A 19,265-nucleotide genomic window follows, 5' to 3' on the forward strand; every position below is an offset into this window, starting at 1 on the left:
AGAACTCGTTATAAAGAGGATGTTATCATCCTGTTTCAAATCTGATGTTGTTTCGTTGCCATCCAAAAAAAAAAAACAACACTTTAGTTGTCCATCTAAAACATTACCCACAATTATTTACATCAAAATAAGTGGTAGTGAGTCCGTTTATTAAAGTTAATTTGAACACTCAAGCCAAAGTAGTTAGTTATGATCTATACATACAGATTTGTGAAATTTAAAATGACTATATTGTGGCAATGAAAAATAATAGGGAAACATCTATACTACTACTTAAATGGTCACAAAGCAGAACCATGTTAAATCTGAATTGCACTTTAGCAGGGTAAAGTAGAACTTGCATTGCACGGCCTCATAAAAACAATGTCCATCTCGATCAGCTTCTGAATTCAATGCCACAAAAAGATCTCAAACAGCTTTTTATTACATTTTCAATCAATAACAGTACAATTTAGTACAGTATCTATCTTGCATCCAGCTCACCGTGGAACACCGACAGACTGAAATGAAATACAAAAAGTGAAAAGGTACATAAGGGTGCAGAGCTCTATAATATTTATGGAAAGAGAAACGGGAATCCATCTCATTTGAATTGCATTTTCACTTGTGGCCACACACAAATACATCACATTTATTGTACATCATCGCAGAAAAAAGAAAGGTGAAAGTATGTCACAACTTTAACAAAAGTGCTTCTGTATACAGTGAAATGTTGTCATTCAGATGCTCTGATTTCCAATTTAAGACCAAGAAAAAATAAATGTACAAAAGTTTTAGTAGGGACAGTATGTGAGGACATATTTGTTCCATTGAGTGTGAAGATTTGAAGGAGAGAAAAGGACTCGTCAAGGATAGATTTCTCACAATGATTGTTATAATTATTAAAAAAAATTGGCATCAATAGAACTGGTAAGCATAATTTACACTAAGTATGCAATCAATATTACGTCTTTCTCCATTCTTGCTCACTCTGGTGCATAGCGTTACCAGTATTAGTACATGATGTAAGCAGAGTTTGAGCCAAAAAAATTGGCCTCTATTAAGTTCAATCAACAGGTTACTCTCCTTTTCAGAAACAAAAGAAAATCTAGGATTTTTTTGCACCATTGAAAGCAAGTCTACAGCATGCACATCTTAATTAACTCATGGCAGACAAAATTAAATGTCTTAACTTAAAACATCAGACCATTATTTTCAGACATTGATTTGTACATTTCATTCACAGAGTTGCAACTGCAGTCCCAAGCAAAGGAAGTGTCTATTTAGTCAGGTGAGGTGTTTCACTTAAAAGTGGATACGAAACACAGACCCCCTTCCACATAGTAAAATCGAGCCATGCCTCAAATATCTAAGCACCTACCTTGCTACCCCACCCCCCCACCAAAAGTCAAAGGCGTGTACAAGAATTAAGGGGGTTAACTGGATAATTTACTCGTAATAACTCCTTTTGTACTGGAATGAGCATTCATAACTTATAGCATGTGCTTGGTTAGTTAACATAGTATTAGTTGAGAGGCAAAGCTTCATGTGCAAAAGGCCGTGATGAAACAAAAACAGCTAGTATATAAATACATCATGGACATTTTGAAAGCCGCTCGTGTAATATGATCCAAGCTTTTACTTCTGCATGTATTTCTCATCTGTTTAATATGGTTTACCTGGATTAGAAAGACAAGCTGTAATTCAAACATATTTTAAACCACTAAAGAAATATGACAAAAAGAAAGCCATCAAGAATAACAAACCATCAGAATAGAAATCTTAAAAAAAAAAAAAAAAGTTAAATAATTTGTACAATTACACTCCAACATTTGCTTTCAAGACGCACACATTTGCATGGGATGATAGTGTTGTTTTCTCTTTCAAGGTAACATAAAATGGTCCGAGAAGGAATGCACAAGTTTCTGATTTGATACCACAGGAGATCCTTTCTTAACTAGGTGATAAACAATTGTGCTCTTCTTTGTGTAGGAAAGGCATTGGTTTCCCTTCGTTTTTGTGGTGTCCAAGTCAGTTTAAACAGTGTTGAAGAAGATGCTGTGAACATTCTCAAGTTGTAATGGTCTTCCAGTCAACTTTGGAGTTAATAGAACATCTGGGAAACAAACACGGATACAATTTAGAATTTAAAAAAAAAATCACCTAATCTGAGCAACAATTTAAACACTTTTACCCTCAGACAAATGCGACTTCAGACCTCAAGGGGCGACAATCGAACAGAAAGCTATCCAAGTAAACAGGCTGGCATAAGAATACAGAGGGGGCTGCTTGTGTTTAATAGACAGCTGCAGAGAAAGCTTACAGTTACTTAGCAAATATACAACTTAGAGATCAGTGCAGTAAAAAGGTTAATATGTCAAACCCTTAAGTCACTGTTTTAACAATAACAAACATTACTTCTTTCTATATTTCAACATCACAAAAGCTTCAACTTCAGTTTTTTTTTATAATTTTTTTTTTATTAAAAAGAACTGTTGTTTGAGTTAACTCTGATGTGACTAAATATGTCTGTGCGGTTCACTAATGATGACTGTAATACAGTGGGTGCACATCCAGTGGGTTGATTTGGCTGCTCTATATAGCATGTCCAGTATGGGAAGAAGAAGAAGAAGGAAGGAAAAAAAAAAAAAAAAAAAGCCTCAACAAAACAGCAACAGTTGTCCTGGCATTTACCTAGATCTTAATAAAAATGTAGGGCCAAGAATGTTTTGTTCACCATATAAGAAAAAAAAAAAAAGACTGTCATGGTCCACCAAATCTAACATATGTCTCAAACATTCAGCCCAACAAAAGACATTACAATCTTAAGCCTGTAGGGAGACAAAGTAGCACAAGATGACATTAGATTTCATTCCAGCCAAGCAAAAAATTAGGTGTCAACAAATGTGCAACAAGTTTATGACTGGGATTTTACTAGGACCAAAAAAAATAAACAAACAAGAACCTTCAGGCTTCAATTCCAGATCTTCAGAAAACTGTCCCAGGATCCTGTTGCAACTGCCATGCCATCATCAGTGACTCCCAGGCAGCTAACACGGTTGTCATGTCCAGCCAACACACCTACAAAAGAACCACAATTGTCATTTAGTCTAAATGACAAAAACAAGACACCAAGCAAAAGAAGAAGTTCTATTATTTTGTGTTGAATTAGTCCTAAGAGTATTTGGTAACATGAAGGACAGAAGCCTGCTGTTCAAGATCATGCCTCAATTACTAACCAGCACGGTCAGCTTTTAGTGTGTCCCACACGTTACAGTTGAAGTCATCATATCCTGCCAGAAGAAGGCGGCCACTCTTTGAAAATGCAACAGAGGTGATGCCACAGATGATATTGTCATGAGAGTAGATCATTAATTCCTGATCAGCACGCAGATCAAACAGCCTGCAGGTGGCATCATCAGAGCCAGTGGCAAAGGCATTGCCATTAGGGAAGAACTGAAAAATAATAATAAATACAAATCATTAATGCACAGAAGAGGGAAAACACTCAAAACATTGGTCATGATTTGAATTTTAGAATTACTTACACAGATGGCATTAATGTCAGACTCGTGGCCAGTAAATGTCTGTCTGCACATGCCCTCTCGAACATCCCAGAGTTTAGCAGAGGCATCACAAGCACCAGAGACGAATAACCGTGAGTCAGGGGCCAGCGACAGGCTCATGACATCACCTGTGTGGCCAGCAAATGTGGTTGTCTGCTGGCCAGTCTCAATGTCCCAAAGTGCACTGTAAAATAAAATACAAGATTTAGAAAGATGCCATTTCTCCAGCCTCCAGCCTTTAGCACAAAAATGGTGATTTGACAATAGTTAGGTCGTGAAATCCATCTTTTTACTTACCAAGTGGTATCTCCGGAGCTTGTAACAATCTGGTTGTCATCAAGAAAACGACAACAGGACAGGTATCCTGATATTCAAAGAATCAATAGACTTTATTAATAAAATATATATTACCAGCAGCCAAATAATAACTGGCAGTGCACATCTAACTCACATTTGCACAATTATGCATCATCAGAACTATCATCAGTAAATAAATCAGCTTTCAGATTTCCAAAGCTTTGTTTTGCTGCCGGCGCTATTTCTGTATACTTTTTTTTTTGTCTTGATCAGTTTGTTTTCCAAACTCTTTATTGTCACAATGCCCTCTCGAACATCCCAGATGTTAAAGGTAACAAAAAGTGTATATTTCTAATTTTCCTAAAAATGTTGAGAAAATTTGACTATAAATACATTGAAACTGAAAGTCATTTCAGACAATATGGCATATAGAGTTGAGACGGTAGTTTTTCCAAATTTTATCAAAACAAACTCAAAGCATGATGGAACAACAACGAAATAAAGCACATACCTGTATGTCCAGCGAGCTCGCGGCTCACACGTACATTCCCCTCACGTGTTTTCAGGTTGTAAATGGAGCAGATGTTGTCTAAGCCGCCACAGGCCACATAGTTTCCTGAAGGTGCATATGCGCAAGTCATGACCCAGGAAGATCGAAGTGGAATGGCATGAACCTGTAAACACGCACAACCAAATTCATTTATTCATTTGAAAGTTCTCTTTGTCAAAGAAAATAAGAAAAACAAAGGCAAATTTTTGCATTGTGAATGCTATTTTATACTGGATTACCATTCCACTCTGATTATGTAAAAAAACAAAACAGTGGCATTACTTCTAGGTGCCATGGGTTTCACACTCTTTCACTTTTTGTTCACTGTTGTATGAAAAAAAAAAAAAAAATCACAAACTGGCCTAAAAATCTCTCATTTAGCAACTATTCAGACTCTTTGCTTTGTTACTCCAAATTGTGGTCTGGTGCCTCTTGTTCGCTGCAACTCTTTATTATCCTGGAGATGTATTTAGGATGTGGGTTCTGATAGGATGAGACCTGGTAGCGGCAAGCAGTGCTCCCCGACTTGCACGCCTTTATGTCAAACTAAACAGATTCAATACAGTTTACAGTCATTGCGTATATAAGGTCCCAGGATTGACACTGCACAGCTAAGACAGGACGTTCAAGAAACTGCTGATTTCTGTGAGCCAGCTAAACCCAAACCCCATAGAACATCTGTGCTGAGACATGAAGATGGCGGTTCACAGATACTTCACATCTAATCTGACAGAACTTGGGAGGAAGAATGAGCCAAACTCGTAGAGAACAAGATCAAATGAACTGCTGCCAAAGGGGCTTCTACAAAGTGCTGAGTTAAGGATGTGAATATCTAAAAGAAAGATATTTCAACTTTTGATTTCTAATAAATGTTTTATCATTATGGGTTATTGTATTTGGATTGACGAAGAGAAATGGCAAAGAACGCAAAAGGTTAATGAATCTGAGCAATTTCTGAATCCAGTGTACAGTTCAAGACATCAAAATAATATCTAAAGTATTAGATTACATTTTGTATTACCTTGTTATTCGCAAGAGTCTTTATTATCTTATTAGTAAAAAATAACTGATGCAAGGTTTATTATTTTGACAGCCCACACATCAACGCCAGGTCACCAAATAGTACTCGTAACCCAAGTAACAGTACGTAAACTGAGAAAAGAGCACAGAATTTACTGTGGAAACATTATGCAGCATCCACTATAACCATGCCAGTCTCATTTCCATTTTGATGGTAACATCCTTAATACATATTAAATCAATAATTTGGTGTTTAGCAGCACTCCCAGCATAATTTTACAAAGGAAGAAGCTACCAGTATTTCTATTAGCAGGCTCCTATATGCATTAAAGTATGCTGTATACAAATCTCACCTCAATCTACCCTGTAATCTTCTCAGCAGGTACAGAGATACACTGGGAGAATGACCCTTTAATCTTTGAATTCCCAGTTGGATTACTTTCCGCTGTGTCAAGCTAAATTTGTATCACCTCAAAAGCTTTCTTCAATATACTCGAACTTCTAAGAATAATTCTCCATTTTAAAACGTATGCTCGTGGTGATGAAGAATTACCTATCATCAGGCACAAGAAACGGTGCAATACTTCCTCCTATACAACTTGCTGCACATATCAGTCCCAAGGCAAAGGCCACAAATGCCTCTCTCTCAGCTGATCTGCAGCCCTTTTGAATATAATGTATTCCAAATGAATACAGCGAAGCAGAGTTAGTTTCCCCCTTGCTAATTTTAGTATAACTTCAGGAGTTCCACAAGAATAGGCACATGTCACAAAATATAATCCAGCGGGAACAACATGAAAAAGGTTAACAAAGACAACCGCTGTGGCTGATGCAAAGAACCAATAACCAGGCTAACATCATTCACGGGTATCTACATTTTCTTGAGGTGGCAGCTATGAATTTTATCTGCATGTAGTTTGGCAACACCAACACGCCTCCATCCGCAAGTCTACATTTTGGCAGCTATTACTTTATTTTCCACTTCAATGACAGATTTCAGATTAAACTCTTGCTACATTGCTCCACGTCAAAAAAAAAAACATAACTTACCTTATTTGTAGTATAGCTATCCCAAATAATGAGTTTACCATCTTGAGAGGCACTGACCAAGAGCCTACAAAAAAAAAAAGAGAACAGCAATATAAATACCGACACGACAGTTTTTAGAACTATCACACAAGATCTATTTTTATCCAGAGTCATAAACCAAAAGCTGAGAGAAAAAGGATGCAGAAAAAAAGACTCTTGCCAAACAAATGAAAAACAACACAATGTTAACTGCATCAGTATGAAAAGAGGCCTCTCATTTAGGTCGTGTTTAACTTCTACACTTTGCTCAACATTTGACATAAAGCAAGAACGGGATGCAGCAACATAAATAAAAACTCCCTGTACACAACCAGCTGTATATTCTGGCAGTTAGTTTACCTGGAATCTGTTCCCCAATGCATGGCATAGATTTTAGCCAAATGACCCCGCAGCGTTCGTCTTGTACGCATCTGGATTCGGCCAACGGGGTCAATATTAGCTGTGATCTGCAAAACGTGAAGTGCTCTGGTTAATGTCAGACCAAATGCATTTCAAATAAACACACGGATTATCGTTTTAAACGTTACCTGTGATAGTGTGGCATCTGCACATGCTTTCCTGGCATCCTAAACAGAAGAAGAAGAAGAAGAAGAAGAAGAAAAAAGTCAACTCTTTAGTGCAAGATTTCTCCATTTCACATCAGTCTCTGCTGTATAGATGTAACTTGTCCATTTTTCAGAACAGCTGATGTTACAGGAAAGTGTTCTAAAAATATTTTGTTACTCACTCTGATCTGGTTCTTGAGCTGCTCTGCCTCTTGGCGTAACTGATCCAGTTCACTCATTTTACTCTGCTTTTTCAATTACCGTACTCCAGCTACTGTGGCACTTGTTGATCTAAAAAAAAAAAGAAAAGAAAAGAAAGGAGGCACTTAATCATTCACGTACAACTTATTTTCAAAGGTTGTATTTTCATCAATTAGCAAAGTGGGTCTAAACCCAGCCCAGTCACAACCAGCAGAACGGGAAAGTCCAAAAGCAGTCAGTTCAACCAACTGAAATGTTCACCTACAATATATGCAATGTAAAGATGCAACTATTTATCAATAAGTTGACAAACAGAAAACTATTTGACAAGTTTTCTCAATCAGTTATTCATTGAGACTTTTTTTTTTTTTTTTTTTTTAAGTGAAAAAACTAAAAATTTGCTGATTCTATCTTCTTAAATGTGAATATTTTCTGGTTCCTTTAGTCCTCCATGATAATAAACTGAAGATCTTTTAGTTGTGGACTGCTGGTCAGGACAAAACAGGACATTTTAGGCTGCACCTTGGACTTTGAGAACCATTGGTTGCCATTTTTCTGCATGCTGAAATTCCAAATACGAAACAACTAGTCGAATAACCGAGTTTTTTTTTTTTTTTTCCCCCGTCACTTAGTTGGCAGAGTAATCAATAATGAGCATGATCATTAATCGCAGCCCTAATACACGTACAGTTTAAGGTTCAACGTTACTTTCCCAAATCAATGTCACCAACATAATCCTGAAATACAATTCAGATTGCCTGATAAATCCTGTTAAGGCATGACTTTCCAGTTATCTGAAAGCAGTCATTATCCCATTGACCCCAATCCCTGGTATACTCTGAATTTTAACCAAGTGATCATTAAGCCATTTATATTAATATAAGGCCTTGAGGGACTGTCAAAGGTCATCTCATAAAATCTTTTTTTTAAATTAAAGTCAGGATACAAGTCGCACACTCCAAAATAATATATTACAATAATTCAATATACAATATTTTGAACTTCCTCAAGTCTCATTTATCATAGAAAATGTATACATTACTGCAAGACATTGAAGTTATTTGTCTTTTCACACCAAGTAATAATTAAAAAAAAATAACAATAATTTACTATTTTAATGTGAGTTTTATATCTGAAAAGGAATGTTGAATTTTTTGCAGGATTCTGTCATATTGCAGTCCAACTGATGGCACATTCACAGTCCCACGTATTCAAAGGTGTAAAAAGCTGTTTTTGCTTGATTGGCACAATGGAACATCATGGTGGCAACATGACCACAAGGAACAGTTGTAAACAGTTTACTGAATAAACTGTTGTGTTTTAGTTAAGGTCAGTAATGGAATTATTAGTTGAACAGTTCCTTATCTCTCACCAACTCTGGTTATCCTGTAAACTTTGCACTCAGATCCATCCAAATTAATTATTCAAGTGTGTCCCAACAGAAATACATTATCTGTAGTGAGGCTCTTAATGTATGCCAGCATGAATATTTAAAATGGTACACACATTTTGTGGTACCAAATCATGAACAATGCCATTACTGATCATACCAAGAAAATAAATGACTAAACTTGAATATGCGCACACAATTTTAACCAAATGCAAGATCAACTGATTTATTTTCACTCTAATGAAAAACTAAATGCTGAACGTTTGAATAAACCTTTAACAGAAACTTTCAACGGATGAACATGAACTTTAAGACTCCACCCTCTTTACTCATTTGCATTGAATGTAACAGCTGGAAGTGCAACATAACAAATAAATAAAGACCTAACTTAGCACACCTACCAAACTCGGCAATTAAACAAAACATTTAGCGCAGAATTAAATAAGACTGAATAGCAATGGACCAGTCAGTTCAACCAACTTTGCCCTCCCAGTTTCCTTACCTACTCTATTTCAGTGTAGTCGGTACGCCTACGACAGTGAGCATGCAGGACAAAACTGAACATCTTCTCTACCTGACTACACGAGTCCTCTGATTGGTTGACCTTTCTAACACAGTCTATCCTCTTGTGCTATTATTCTGAGTCGTCTGGTGAAAGCAGGCCATTCTCACCTTGAAAACCTCGGAAAATATCTTTGATACTTTAAAACTGCACCCTTAAGTTTTCTCAAATTGATAATAAATTGTTTCTGTGCGAAAATTAAGATTCAAATAGTTGTGCCAGGTTGTATTTTCAGATAAAGTTTACTAATGCCCACAGGAATGCATAATATAAGTTTTCTGTATCTACATATAGTATAATTAATGTATTAACATGTAATTAGAAATGAACAGACAAAAGAATCTTTAATTTGGATTTAAACAGTTGTATACAATTTAATAATTATTACTACTTAGTAATTGGGTTCAAAGTGATTAACTAATATCTATACATATATGATCTTTTTTTGTGTCCAAATGAATGCTACCTAACTTGAACTCCAAATGATTTTCTTAGCTCTCCGTTGTGGTTCTGATTAATCAAATTAAAGCCTGTTGAAATAAACCTAACACGTTTCTATTACTTCTAAATAGTGTACTCTTTGGAAGGTTATTAATTTCAAAATGCTCCTCAATGATTTATCAAATATTGATCAATTATTTCAAAACACTGTTATCAATCAGATCAAACAAGATGCCAAAGTTGTTTTGTTTTTTTAAATAGCACACTCCAAAAACTGCAATGGTAAATACAAATGTAGGATAGCCTGGAGTCATTGTATAAAGTAGTTTTAAATATTCCAGATTTAGTAAAAATATTTCCCATTGACCTCTGTGGATGCTAACTTTTAAGGAGTTCCTCTCCCTCATCACTTCTCCTTTCCAAGCGCCTGACCAGGGTCAGCTGACTGCATGATAAACAATGAGCAGTGGCAAACAGTCTGAAGTTGCAGTTCACTAGCAGTTCTCAGGTCCCTTAATGGCAGTCCGTGTCTGCTACTTGTATAGGTTATGGTCAATTTTCCAGTTAAATTACAAAATGTGTCAAGTTGTAGGCAAGTACACATCTGTTCTCAAAAGGACAAGCCGGCTTTCTGCACTGTTAAACGATGATAATGCAATGTTTCACAGGTCTAAAGCTGGATCATAGAAAAAAGCCATAACCAGCAATATCACTGAGGAACTCCGTAATCCTAAAAGCTAAAATCCTCAGTCAATGAGTCTCTAATCCTATCCATGTCCACTAACATAAAATACTGGCAAAGCCCATCCAGGCATTAGAAATATGTTTTCTCAATCATAAAAGGATGAGTTTAATCTTAATTATTTTACATACAAATCCAGGCACTTTCTCAAAGTAAGTGCCTGGATTTTCAGCTACCAATGAAATCACAACCCTAATACCTCTCCTCCAGTTGTCCAAGATACTCTATAATTGCTCACCACTTTATTTAATAATAAAAAATAAAATACACACACTTGCAGAGGTACAAATGAACATAGCTAACATGTATATTTCCCAAGTAAATTCTGTGCAGAAGTTTATGCAACACCGTATGCGGTGTACTTATAGTTGACTTAGTCACTGTGTGCTGTACTGTGATTTGCCTACAACACTGTCACAGTGAAATCACATATTTTGCATTGTATTTGAATGGCTGCCAGGTAGCTGTTTCAGACAGCTTGTTGTACTTATTTGTTTCGAGGGTTATTAGTCCACAGGGGCTCAACAAATATTTCTGGAGAAAATCTTCTGCAACGTCTGTACAACAATATGGCCCAAAAAAAATAAAAAATAAAAAATTAGTGAGGATTAAAACTATTAGTATCTGACTAAATCTAATAGAATTTTGTAAATGAAACTGATTGCTGCCCCCCCCCCCAATGTAATGATAATAATACGACTTGCACTGATGGAAATCTGAGAAGATGCAGCTAAACGCCATCTTGCAGACTTGCTGCCCCGCTAGTTAGCCTGCTAGCAGGCTTTGGCAGTGTAGGCCTGCAGGCAGGGCAGAGCAAATGACCACAGTCACTTTATTCAGAAATATTTCACTTGCGAGTTAATAACCACGTCTGCGAGACGAGAATAAGTCGATCTCAACCTTTAGACTCGTTGGATTTCATAACATAAACCAGACAGCCAAATATCCTCTCATAGCAAAAAAAAAAATAAATAAATAACGAAACCACTTCGGGGAAAGACTCCGCGGCTCTTCCGCAATTATTACGGAGAGCTACGTTAGTTAGCTTTAAAGCCAAGCGGTGGGTAAAACCTTGACACCCCGGCTCGGTGGCGAGCCTGCAGAAATCCACTTACTTACATACCAACAATCTCGTTAAACCGAACAGTTTCCGGTTGATTTGATTACCATGCGTCAGTACGTTTACTTTGTTCTCTCGTCTTGAAGGGAAACCTGAGCCTGCAAAAAAAAAAAAAAAAAAACTGCAAGGTCGGGCGGATATGGCCTGTTTCACTTCAGTCAGCAGCAAATGCAAGAACAGGGACTGATTTTGATTTTTTTTTTTTTTTTTTTTTTACAAAAAGTAAACGACCTTTTACAATCAATCGCTGTATAGATGCCAAATTATCAGATAATATATAATAATAATAATAAATAAAGTTAAACCGCGGCCGTGTTGTTGCAGCGACATGCTAACTTATTTGTTGGGCTTGTAAAAACAGGGTGTTAACGGAGCTGCGAGGACTCGCTCCCACAAAGTGTCGTCCCCCCTTTTTCGTATCTATATATATATATATATATAAAACCACGTAAAACACGCGAGTCCGTGCGAAAAGACGACAAAAAAGCGATAACCGGGTGCTCTTAAATCAATACCTGCTGTTCATTTGTTTACGGGACTGTTTGATTGTTGCAGCCCAACCCCGGTGTGTCATCACCAACTTACTGCAACATCTTTTCTTTCTTTTTTTTCATTTAAAAAAAATAAAAAATAAAAAGGAAACCGATGCATATTATGAAACTTGACGTGATGGCGGTTGTTAATCGCAGCTGCGGCTGTTAAGTACCTGTGAGCGGTGTAATCAGGCCGGAGCAGCTCCGCTGGGCCGCCGCCGACATCAACGTTACTTAACAGCAGCCGGGAAGCTTTTCGTTCATTAAAGTGAGTGAACCCAGCTGACTGGAGAAGTTGTTGTTTTTGGTTTTTTTTGTCGCCCTTCGCCGACACCGGGAGACGTGTTTTTTTAAAAAAAAAAAAAAAATAATAATAAATAAACAAAAGGGGCTGTAAACACTTCCTTTTAAAAGTTTTACCTGTAATAAGATCTGAACGTTAGCGGACCGCTGCTAACGCAGAGCTAAGGCGGCTAGCTGGAAGCTACCCCACCCCCGGGCGGTGCAAGTCCGCCACAATTCATCATGAAGTGAGCTGTTAAAAAGATGTTGGAAAGCGGCGTGATAATTGGCTTTATTTATTCTCCCCCTCCCCCTCCACACACACACACACCCCCTCTTTTCCCTCCTCTCTTACCTGATTCAATTTGCGTCTGTTTTGTGTTTTTTTTGTTTTGTTGGCATTGACTGGAAAACCAGACGGTGTTGTAACCCTCCAATCCGCGCATCGACGAGCACCAAACAACGCTTAGCTTTCTGACTAGCCAAGCTAGCGTAGGGTTGTTGTTGTTGTTTTTTTCGTGTTTTTTTTTTTTTTTCGTGTTTTTTTTTTTTTTTTTCTCTTTTCCCGAGGAGCAAAGCAGCCCTTCCCGAAGAACGCAGGCTACGGCTGGAGAGAGCTCGACAACCCCAGTCAACCAACCGGGGAGGGAGGGTGGAGGTGGTGGAGGAGGAGGAGGAGGAGGAGGAGGAGGAGGAGGGGGAGAGAGAAATCACACCCACTAGCTCTATACTGAAGACACCGCTCAGCCACACACACACACATAAAAACAAACTAATCTTAAAAGTCACTGTACCTCATCTAAGAACAGCCTGATGTCTCCCGGTGGTCGAGCTGCTCAACATCCGCCCTTCTTCCCTCCGCGGTGAGACTGAAGTCCGGCCATCGAACGACGAGATGGGCGCGGTGACCCTGCAGTCAGCGCTGGGAAACCCCACGCTGCAGCAGTCGACGGCAAAGAACCGTCGGACTGGAGTTTTTTTTTTTTTTTTTTTTAATTATTATTATTAATAAAAGTGGAGATGCTGACCGTCATCAGCGATGTTTTAGCACGTGTTACACATACAATGCGTGTGTATTTCATTAAAGTGGACTTATAAGCCCGGAGAGCGTTGTTGTTGTTGTTTTTTTTGTTGTTTGCTTTTCCGCTAAACTAAAAAGGTTCATGCCAAACTTGGCTTCTAAAGTAGGAAGTGGTATTCGTGATTTCAGTAGGGCCCTGTGTAAGCTACCAGATAACAAGCACTGTTGACAACATCTGTTAACTAATTAGGAGAATCGTGTGTTCTGATGTTAATACGTGTAGTGTGTACTTTGCGTGTTTCTCTGGTACACAAATCCGCAGAGACTTTTTAAATCATAAATCAAAAATATTTAGTGTGTTCCAATTATATTTTTAAAAGCACCTTGCACTTTTGTTATTGACCCATTTGTGTTGCAGTGCCAGACAGCTACCAGGTACTCATTTCCCTAAAAAAATAAAAAAAAATTATTATTCATGAGATTATTATTGATCTATGTCCTTACTTTCATTTGTTAGGCGAGGCCACGGGCTCCTGTCAAATTTGACGAACAAATACGATTGTCAATTGAAATATGAAATGAAATTATAGCCTCTTTTACAAGAGAGACCTGAAAAAAACATGGGCTATATACATGCATAACAAGTTTTCTTACAAAAACAGTGATAAACCAGGCTAATTATTAAATAAGTTGAAAGTCAAAGGACAATTTGGCACGTGCACAGGGGGAACCGGGGATGTTTACCTGCCAACCTTTCGATTCATTCAAATAGTATGGTCCATAACATAAATCAAAGCACAGTATACCGTAGCCTATAGGCCTATTTAACATCCAGAAGGGTTTGATTATACAGAAAAATACATGCTTTCATTTGAGTAGTGTGTTTAATTGATGAACTTGCTTCTAAATTGGAATTAGTCTTCAGTAAATGTACTGAACAGTTAACCAAGGTTCGGAAGTAGATACAGGACCCAGCCACACCTCTAATCAGCTGTCAAGCATGTGCTTCCTGTATATTAACCATTTCTCTCCTCTTTGTCTCAGTTTTCTTGAACCGTTCAGGCCTTTTCCTTCTTTCTGTTCTCAACATGCTGTCAGGGGCTCAAAGTATGCTCGGAAGACATTAAGCCAGAGATAGCCCTTTACATTCACTGATTTCTTAAATCTGTCTTTCTAACATCAAATACTGAAAAAAAACCTTGAATCATGTATTGCTGAGGGATGGCCCTTATTTGTTAAAATAAGTAAAGATTCCAAGTTTTTTCTTGATCTCAGAAGTAGTGATTGACAAAACAATGTCTCCAAATGGATAATCTAGCAGCAAGATATTAAACAGTGGCTGCAATGTGATGTACATTTTGCATGTGTCTACAGGTAGGCTATCTTTTTCAGGGCAAACAAACTCACTTTTGACCACACTCTTCTTGGGATCACTTAATAGAACCTTTGTGTCAGACCTCTGAATTATCCTGCACATGGATTAAAAACCGAATGGCAATTCAGTCTGATTTTCAGAATTATCTTAATTTTGATGATTTTACAATTTGATCATGACATGCAAATTAATTTGTCTGGAGGATCCAGAAGTAGGAAGAAAACATTATTTACACATTGCTTTTTATGATTTTGTAGATACAACATGAACAGCACTGCTGTAAGGACAAACAGCATATAGTCATCTTTTTGGACTGCAAATGGTAATCCTTTCATACAACAAGTAAACTTTGTTTGTGTGGGAAGAGAGGAGCCTAATGATATTCAGCAAATTTACCAATATTGTCATTCATTTATTTCTTTGTCTAAAAGTTTGAGTAAACACCTTTTCTAATCGCTGGTTCAGACATATGTGACTTGATTTGTGGTTCATTCATTTCAACAATGTTAAACGTTTCATCATCATGTACATACATTCTTTTAATCTGTGATTAATGTTGTTTGACTTATACTTCTATTGTGTCGTTCTGAAAATTTTAACCTGTAAAGTGTCTTCAAACAAGCTATTCAGATACAATGTATTGTTATTATTAAGCAAATACAATAATACACAATAGAACGATTTCAGCTGTCTCTTTATTGCAGTAAATAAGCCCCAGTACCTTCAGATAGCGTGAAGTTTTCGTTTTGATTTACTTGGTATCTCCTTTCAAACTGTTACGAGTACAGAGAGGATCATTAGAGGCCTGTGGCGTACAGAGCATCATAGCTCTTTCAACCCCCTGACAAATGTGAAACTCTCAATGTTCTCATTGCAATGTTGGAAATAACTTCTCGTAGTTAAGTGCCTCCTTCTTTGGCTGTCTGCTTTCATAAGAGTCACTAGGGGATACACGAACACCTGCTAATGGCCCAACGCAAGCTAATTGCATTTCCCATAACTGTAATGTCATGTGATGTTGAGGTCACAGAAAATGCATCTGATTGTGTAGATAATGTTTCCTCTTTTGACCTTCTTCCCTGTTCAGGAATACTGATATCTAACTAATTAAAAGTTTACAAAACTAATTATTTTTCAATATAGCTATTTTGTTTACTATTTGTTGGTTGAGATTAGCATCCAATTATTCCTCATGGGGGATTAGTAAGTCCATCCTCTAAGTGCCATAAAAGGTCTTTAAGCAGGCTTTTCTAAACTCTGGGGAAAGACCATTAGAAGTGTAGCATATGATGAGGTTAAGACATCCTCTCACTCTACTGTAAGTGTTGTCAGTGCACACAGTGCCTGTCCTGACCTGTTTCTATATTGCCAGAAAAAATGGGAAGTACCTTTTGTCTCATAGAAACTAACTTCAAACAGAGTTTACTATTTCTTAAATATGTAATTAACATGATCAAACTCAACATGAATTCAAAAGTTTTGGTGTGCTTGTCTATATTCAAAAGCTGCAACTCTAAAAACATGTTCTTCCAGGCCAGCAAGTTAACACAAAAACAGATCACAGAGTGCAAAGGAATGTTTGAAATGTTCGACGAAATGGAGATGTGAAGACGCAAGAGCTGGAGCGACTGATGAGTTTGATGGGAATCAATCCTACCAAGAGAGAGCTCAAGCAGATGGCCAAAGATGTGGACAAAGATGGTAAATATACACCAAAAAAAAAAAAAATCCCTGTATGGGAACAGATATCATTTTCTAAAATACATTGAACTAAAATCATAAAATAGGTTCAATGGGCTTTAAAAGTTTAAGATGATTAAAACAATTAACAGATTAAACAGTTTTACAGAATCTTAGGGCAGCATATTGCTTGATTTGACTGATGAATTAATTCTAACTTTTTTAAGGTATATATAGGCTATTTATAAAATAAAATGTAGTCCAGACCGCCCTGCTATGATTTCTACCTCAATGAAGTGTATTTCTCATTATAATGTGTTCAAAAGCTAATGATTCAACTCATTTTTTAAAAATACTGTAGTGGTTAAGGTGTGTTAGACTGTGTTACATTGTAAGTTGATTCTATTTACAGACATCACCTTCAAAATACCCTGCAGTTTGAGCTCCATCAGGAGGTGCGAATAAAACTTTATCACTCTAAAATTGTGGGAAGAATGAATCCCCAGGCACATTTGAAATCAGCCTTTACACCTAATGGGGTCTATAAATGAACTGCACATCCAGATAGATGAATGATTTACAGAGCAGATTCATGTGCAGCTCTCTCAGGGAATAATATCTTCCAAAATTAAAAAACAAAAAACAAATCGCAAAACGTTATCTAATACTGCAGTATCACTGCAGTTTCCATATTATGCACTAGGTGGCAGTGTTTCACAATGTGTGGTCTCTGGTCTTTATAAAGAGACTATTGGCAGCCCCTCAACTCCCACACACGAGTTGACCCAGAATTGTACTGGAATATATACGAAACGGTTTCAATGACAAGGTTATAAGTAGGATTTATTTTCACTTGATTTAGTTATTTGTTTAAATGTTACTGATGTCGATCCTTTCCCAATAAAATGTTTCTACATTTTATCATAAACAATTGCTTCTCTCATAATGTGAGTGTCCTGCAACTGAAAGTTGATGATACAAAAAGGCCAAACAAAATCTTAACAATGTATCTTCAGTTATTGTCGTGTAAGTTGAACAGGAGCATCATTATGTGGCACACACTGAATTGATATTGAACTGGTACCTGTTAAAGAGGACATCTTATAAATGGCATTTTGCTGATATAAATATGGTTATCATGTCAGATTAAGTTCCCTTTAACATAACTAACATATTATATATTTATGTCATTTCATCTGTAATGCTGGGGGATATAAATAGCATTTCCTTTCTTCCTGTCATTTGTCTTATTCTTCCCGGCTGCCTTTACTATGGTGGCACTGAGGTGCAAAACACAACAGCAAAAAGAAAACGCAACAGGAACGAGCAGCCCTGAAGTGCAAAACACAAATACAAAAAGAAAAAAACACAACAACAAAAACGTACAGTTCTGAAGTGCAAAGCGCAAATACAAAAAGAAAAAAAAAAACACAACAACATTAAGGAGTCGTGTTTTTTCTTTTTGTTTTTGTGTTTTGCACCTCAGGACCACAGGTTTTTGTGTTTTCTTTTTGTATGTATGTGTTTTGCACTTCAGGACTGCTTGTTTTTGTTGTTGCGTTTTCTTTTTGTATGTATGTGTTTTGCAGCTCAGTGCCACCGTGCTTTACCCTTTTCTGTGTCTAAACAAATGCAGACTGAGATTTATTGCAATTTGTGATTTTTATCTGTAGTTAGAGAATTTCTGTAAATATTTGCAGATTACCTTCCTTTTAGCGAGTGAGTTAAGAGATATGATTATTGTTAGATAACTGAAGTTATCTTTAAAGGGTGCATGTACATAAATAATATGCTTTCTAGTGTATGTTTCATCCCTCTTTTATGATTGAATTCATGTATGTCTTTTTTCTGTCTATTGTCTGTTTGTCCAACAGATTAAAGTTTGTTATTTGTAATACATTTTAGGTAAAGGGATATTTAACTGAGAGCTTCCTGGGTCTAATGGCGCTGTATCACGAAAGAACCAAGAACCAGGATGCTGAACTCCGAGCTGCTTTTAACGTTTTTGATAAAGAGGCCAAGGGATATATTGACTGGAACACACTCAAGTAAATATATAATGTAAATGTAAAAAACTTTTTGATAAACATGGTCAAATAATTCTCAGCTCTTATGTTGACCAATTGCAAATTTTTTTCCCAAATCAAAATCCAGATATAACTGAATGAGAAACACAGCAAACATGAGCATGCTCATTTATTCATTAACCTTTATTAACCTTATGATCTTTCAGTATTAATTTTATGTTTAATATTGATTTTTCAGTTATGTTCTGAGGAATGCAGGAGAACCACTGAAGCCTGAAGGAGGCAGATGGAGATGGAACCATTGATTATGAAGGTATACGTTAAAAGACTGTAACCACTCATATTTGGTTAAAATATGCATATAATGCACCGCATTACACATCTCACATGGTCAGCTTTTATTTTGTTGTCTTGAGTCATTTCTCAGTGAATCAATCCAAAATTGTTTGGGTCAAAACATTATTATTGTTTTGTTTCCACGTCTGTTAATGAAAATGAAATGTTATACGTTATGGACTGTAAATTAAGACTTTAGATTTACACATCTTGTTTTAACCTGTAAACTATTTTTGTGAATATGGAAATAACAGAATAAAATATCTTTCTTTTTCTCTTATCACAATATAGTGGTTTTCAACAAGGATTGCCTTTTGTTTACTTTTTAGTCTTGTAATGAAAAATGCAAATATTAAAACGTGTGTCCTTAGAATTTAATGTATCTGGGATGAAAAATACATATCATTCCATTAATTGCTGATTTTTACTCTTTCAGAATTTGTGGCAATGATGGCTGGGAACTTGTTCAAAATGAGTTGAAGACCATGAAAAACAGCTCTCATCTTGAA

At 36.7% G+C, this 19,265-nt stretch overlaps 2 protein-coding genes across 4 annotated transcripts; one reads left to right on the plus strand and one right to left on the minus strand.

The window, feature by feature from the left end:
* Window positions 1-406: 406 nt before the first annotated feature.
* On the minus strand, window positions 407-13,232 carry gnb1b (guanine nucleotide binding protein (G protein), beta polypeptide 1b). Of its 3 annotated transcripts, none has more exons than XM_069690773.1 (11): window positions 13,112-13,232; window positions 7,229-7,337; window positions 7,029-7,067; window positions 6,841-6,947; window positions 6,463-6,526; window positions 4,354-4,516; window positions 3,843-3,909; window positions 3,528-3,729; window positions 3,219-3,435; window positions 2,945-3,060; window positions 407-2,810 (listed from the first exon to the last, which is right to left on the minus strand). In XM_069690773.1, exons 2-10 carry the CDS (start codon window positions 7,283-7,285, stop codon window positions 2,954-2,956), a joined length of 1,023 nt encoding a protein of 340 aa, XP_069546874.1. In that variant the 5' UTR covers window positions 7,286-7,337; window positions 13,112-13,232; the 3' UTR covers window positions 407-2,810; window positions 2,945-2,953. The 3 variants fall into 3 exon arrangements, with proteins under 3 accessions (XP_069546874.1, XP_069546873.1, XP_069546875.1); XM_069690772.1 differs by having other exon boundaries at window positions 407-2,095; window positions 13,112-13,231; XM_069690774.1 differs by lacking the exon at window positions 13,112-13,232 and adding an exon at window positions 12,673-12,869 and having other exon boundaries at window positions 407-2,095.
* On the plus strand, window positions 13,213-19,236 carry LOC138616376 (calglandulin-like). The gene is given in 9 exon segments (XM_069690617.1): window positions 13,213-13,279; window positions 13,757-13,773; window positions 16,247-16,304; window positions 16,307-16,414; window positions 18,299-18,314; window positions 18,316-18,441; window positions 18,659-18,691; window positions 18,693-18,733; window positions 19,193-19,236. Coding segments are annotated over 9 exon segments (510 nt in total).
* The last annotated feature ends 29 nt before the right edge of the window (window positions 19,237-19,265 follow it).

Source organism: Brachyistius frenatus, unplaced genomic scaffold (genome assembly GCF_029030835.1).
Source record: "Brachyistius frenatus isolate BFR_SWC_R1_liver_20210118 unplaced genomic scaffold, ASM2903083v1 Contig_10, whole genome shotgun sequence".
NCBI classification, from domain to species: domain Eukaryota; kingdom Metazoa; phylum Chordata; class Actinopteri; family Embiotocidae; genus Brachyistius; species Brachyistius frenatus.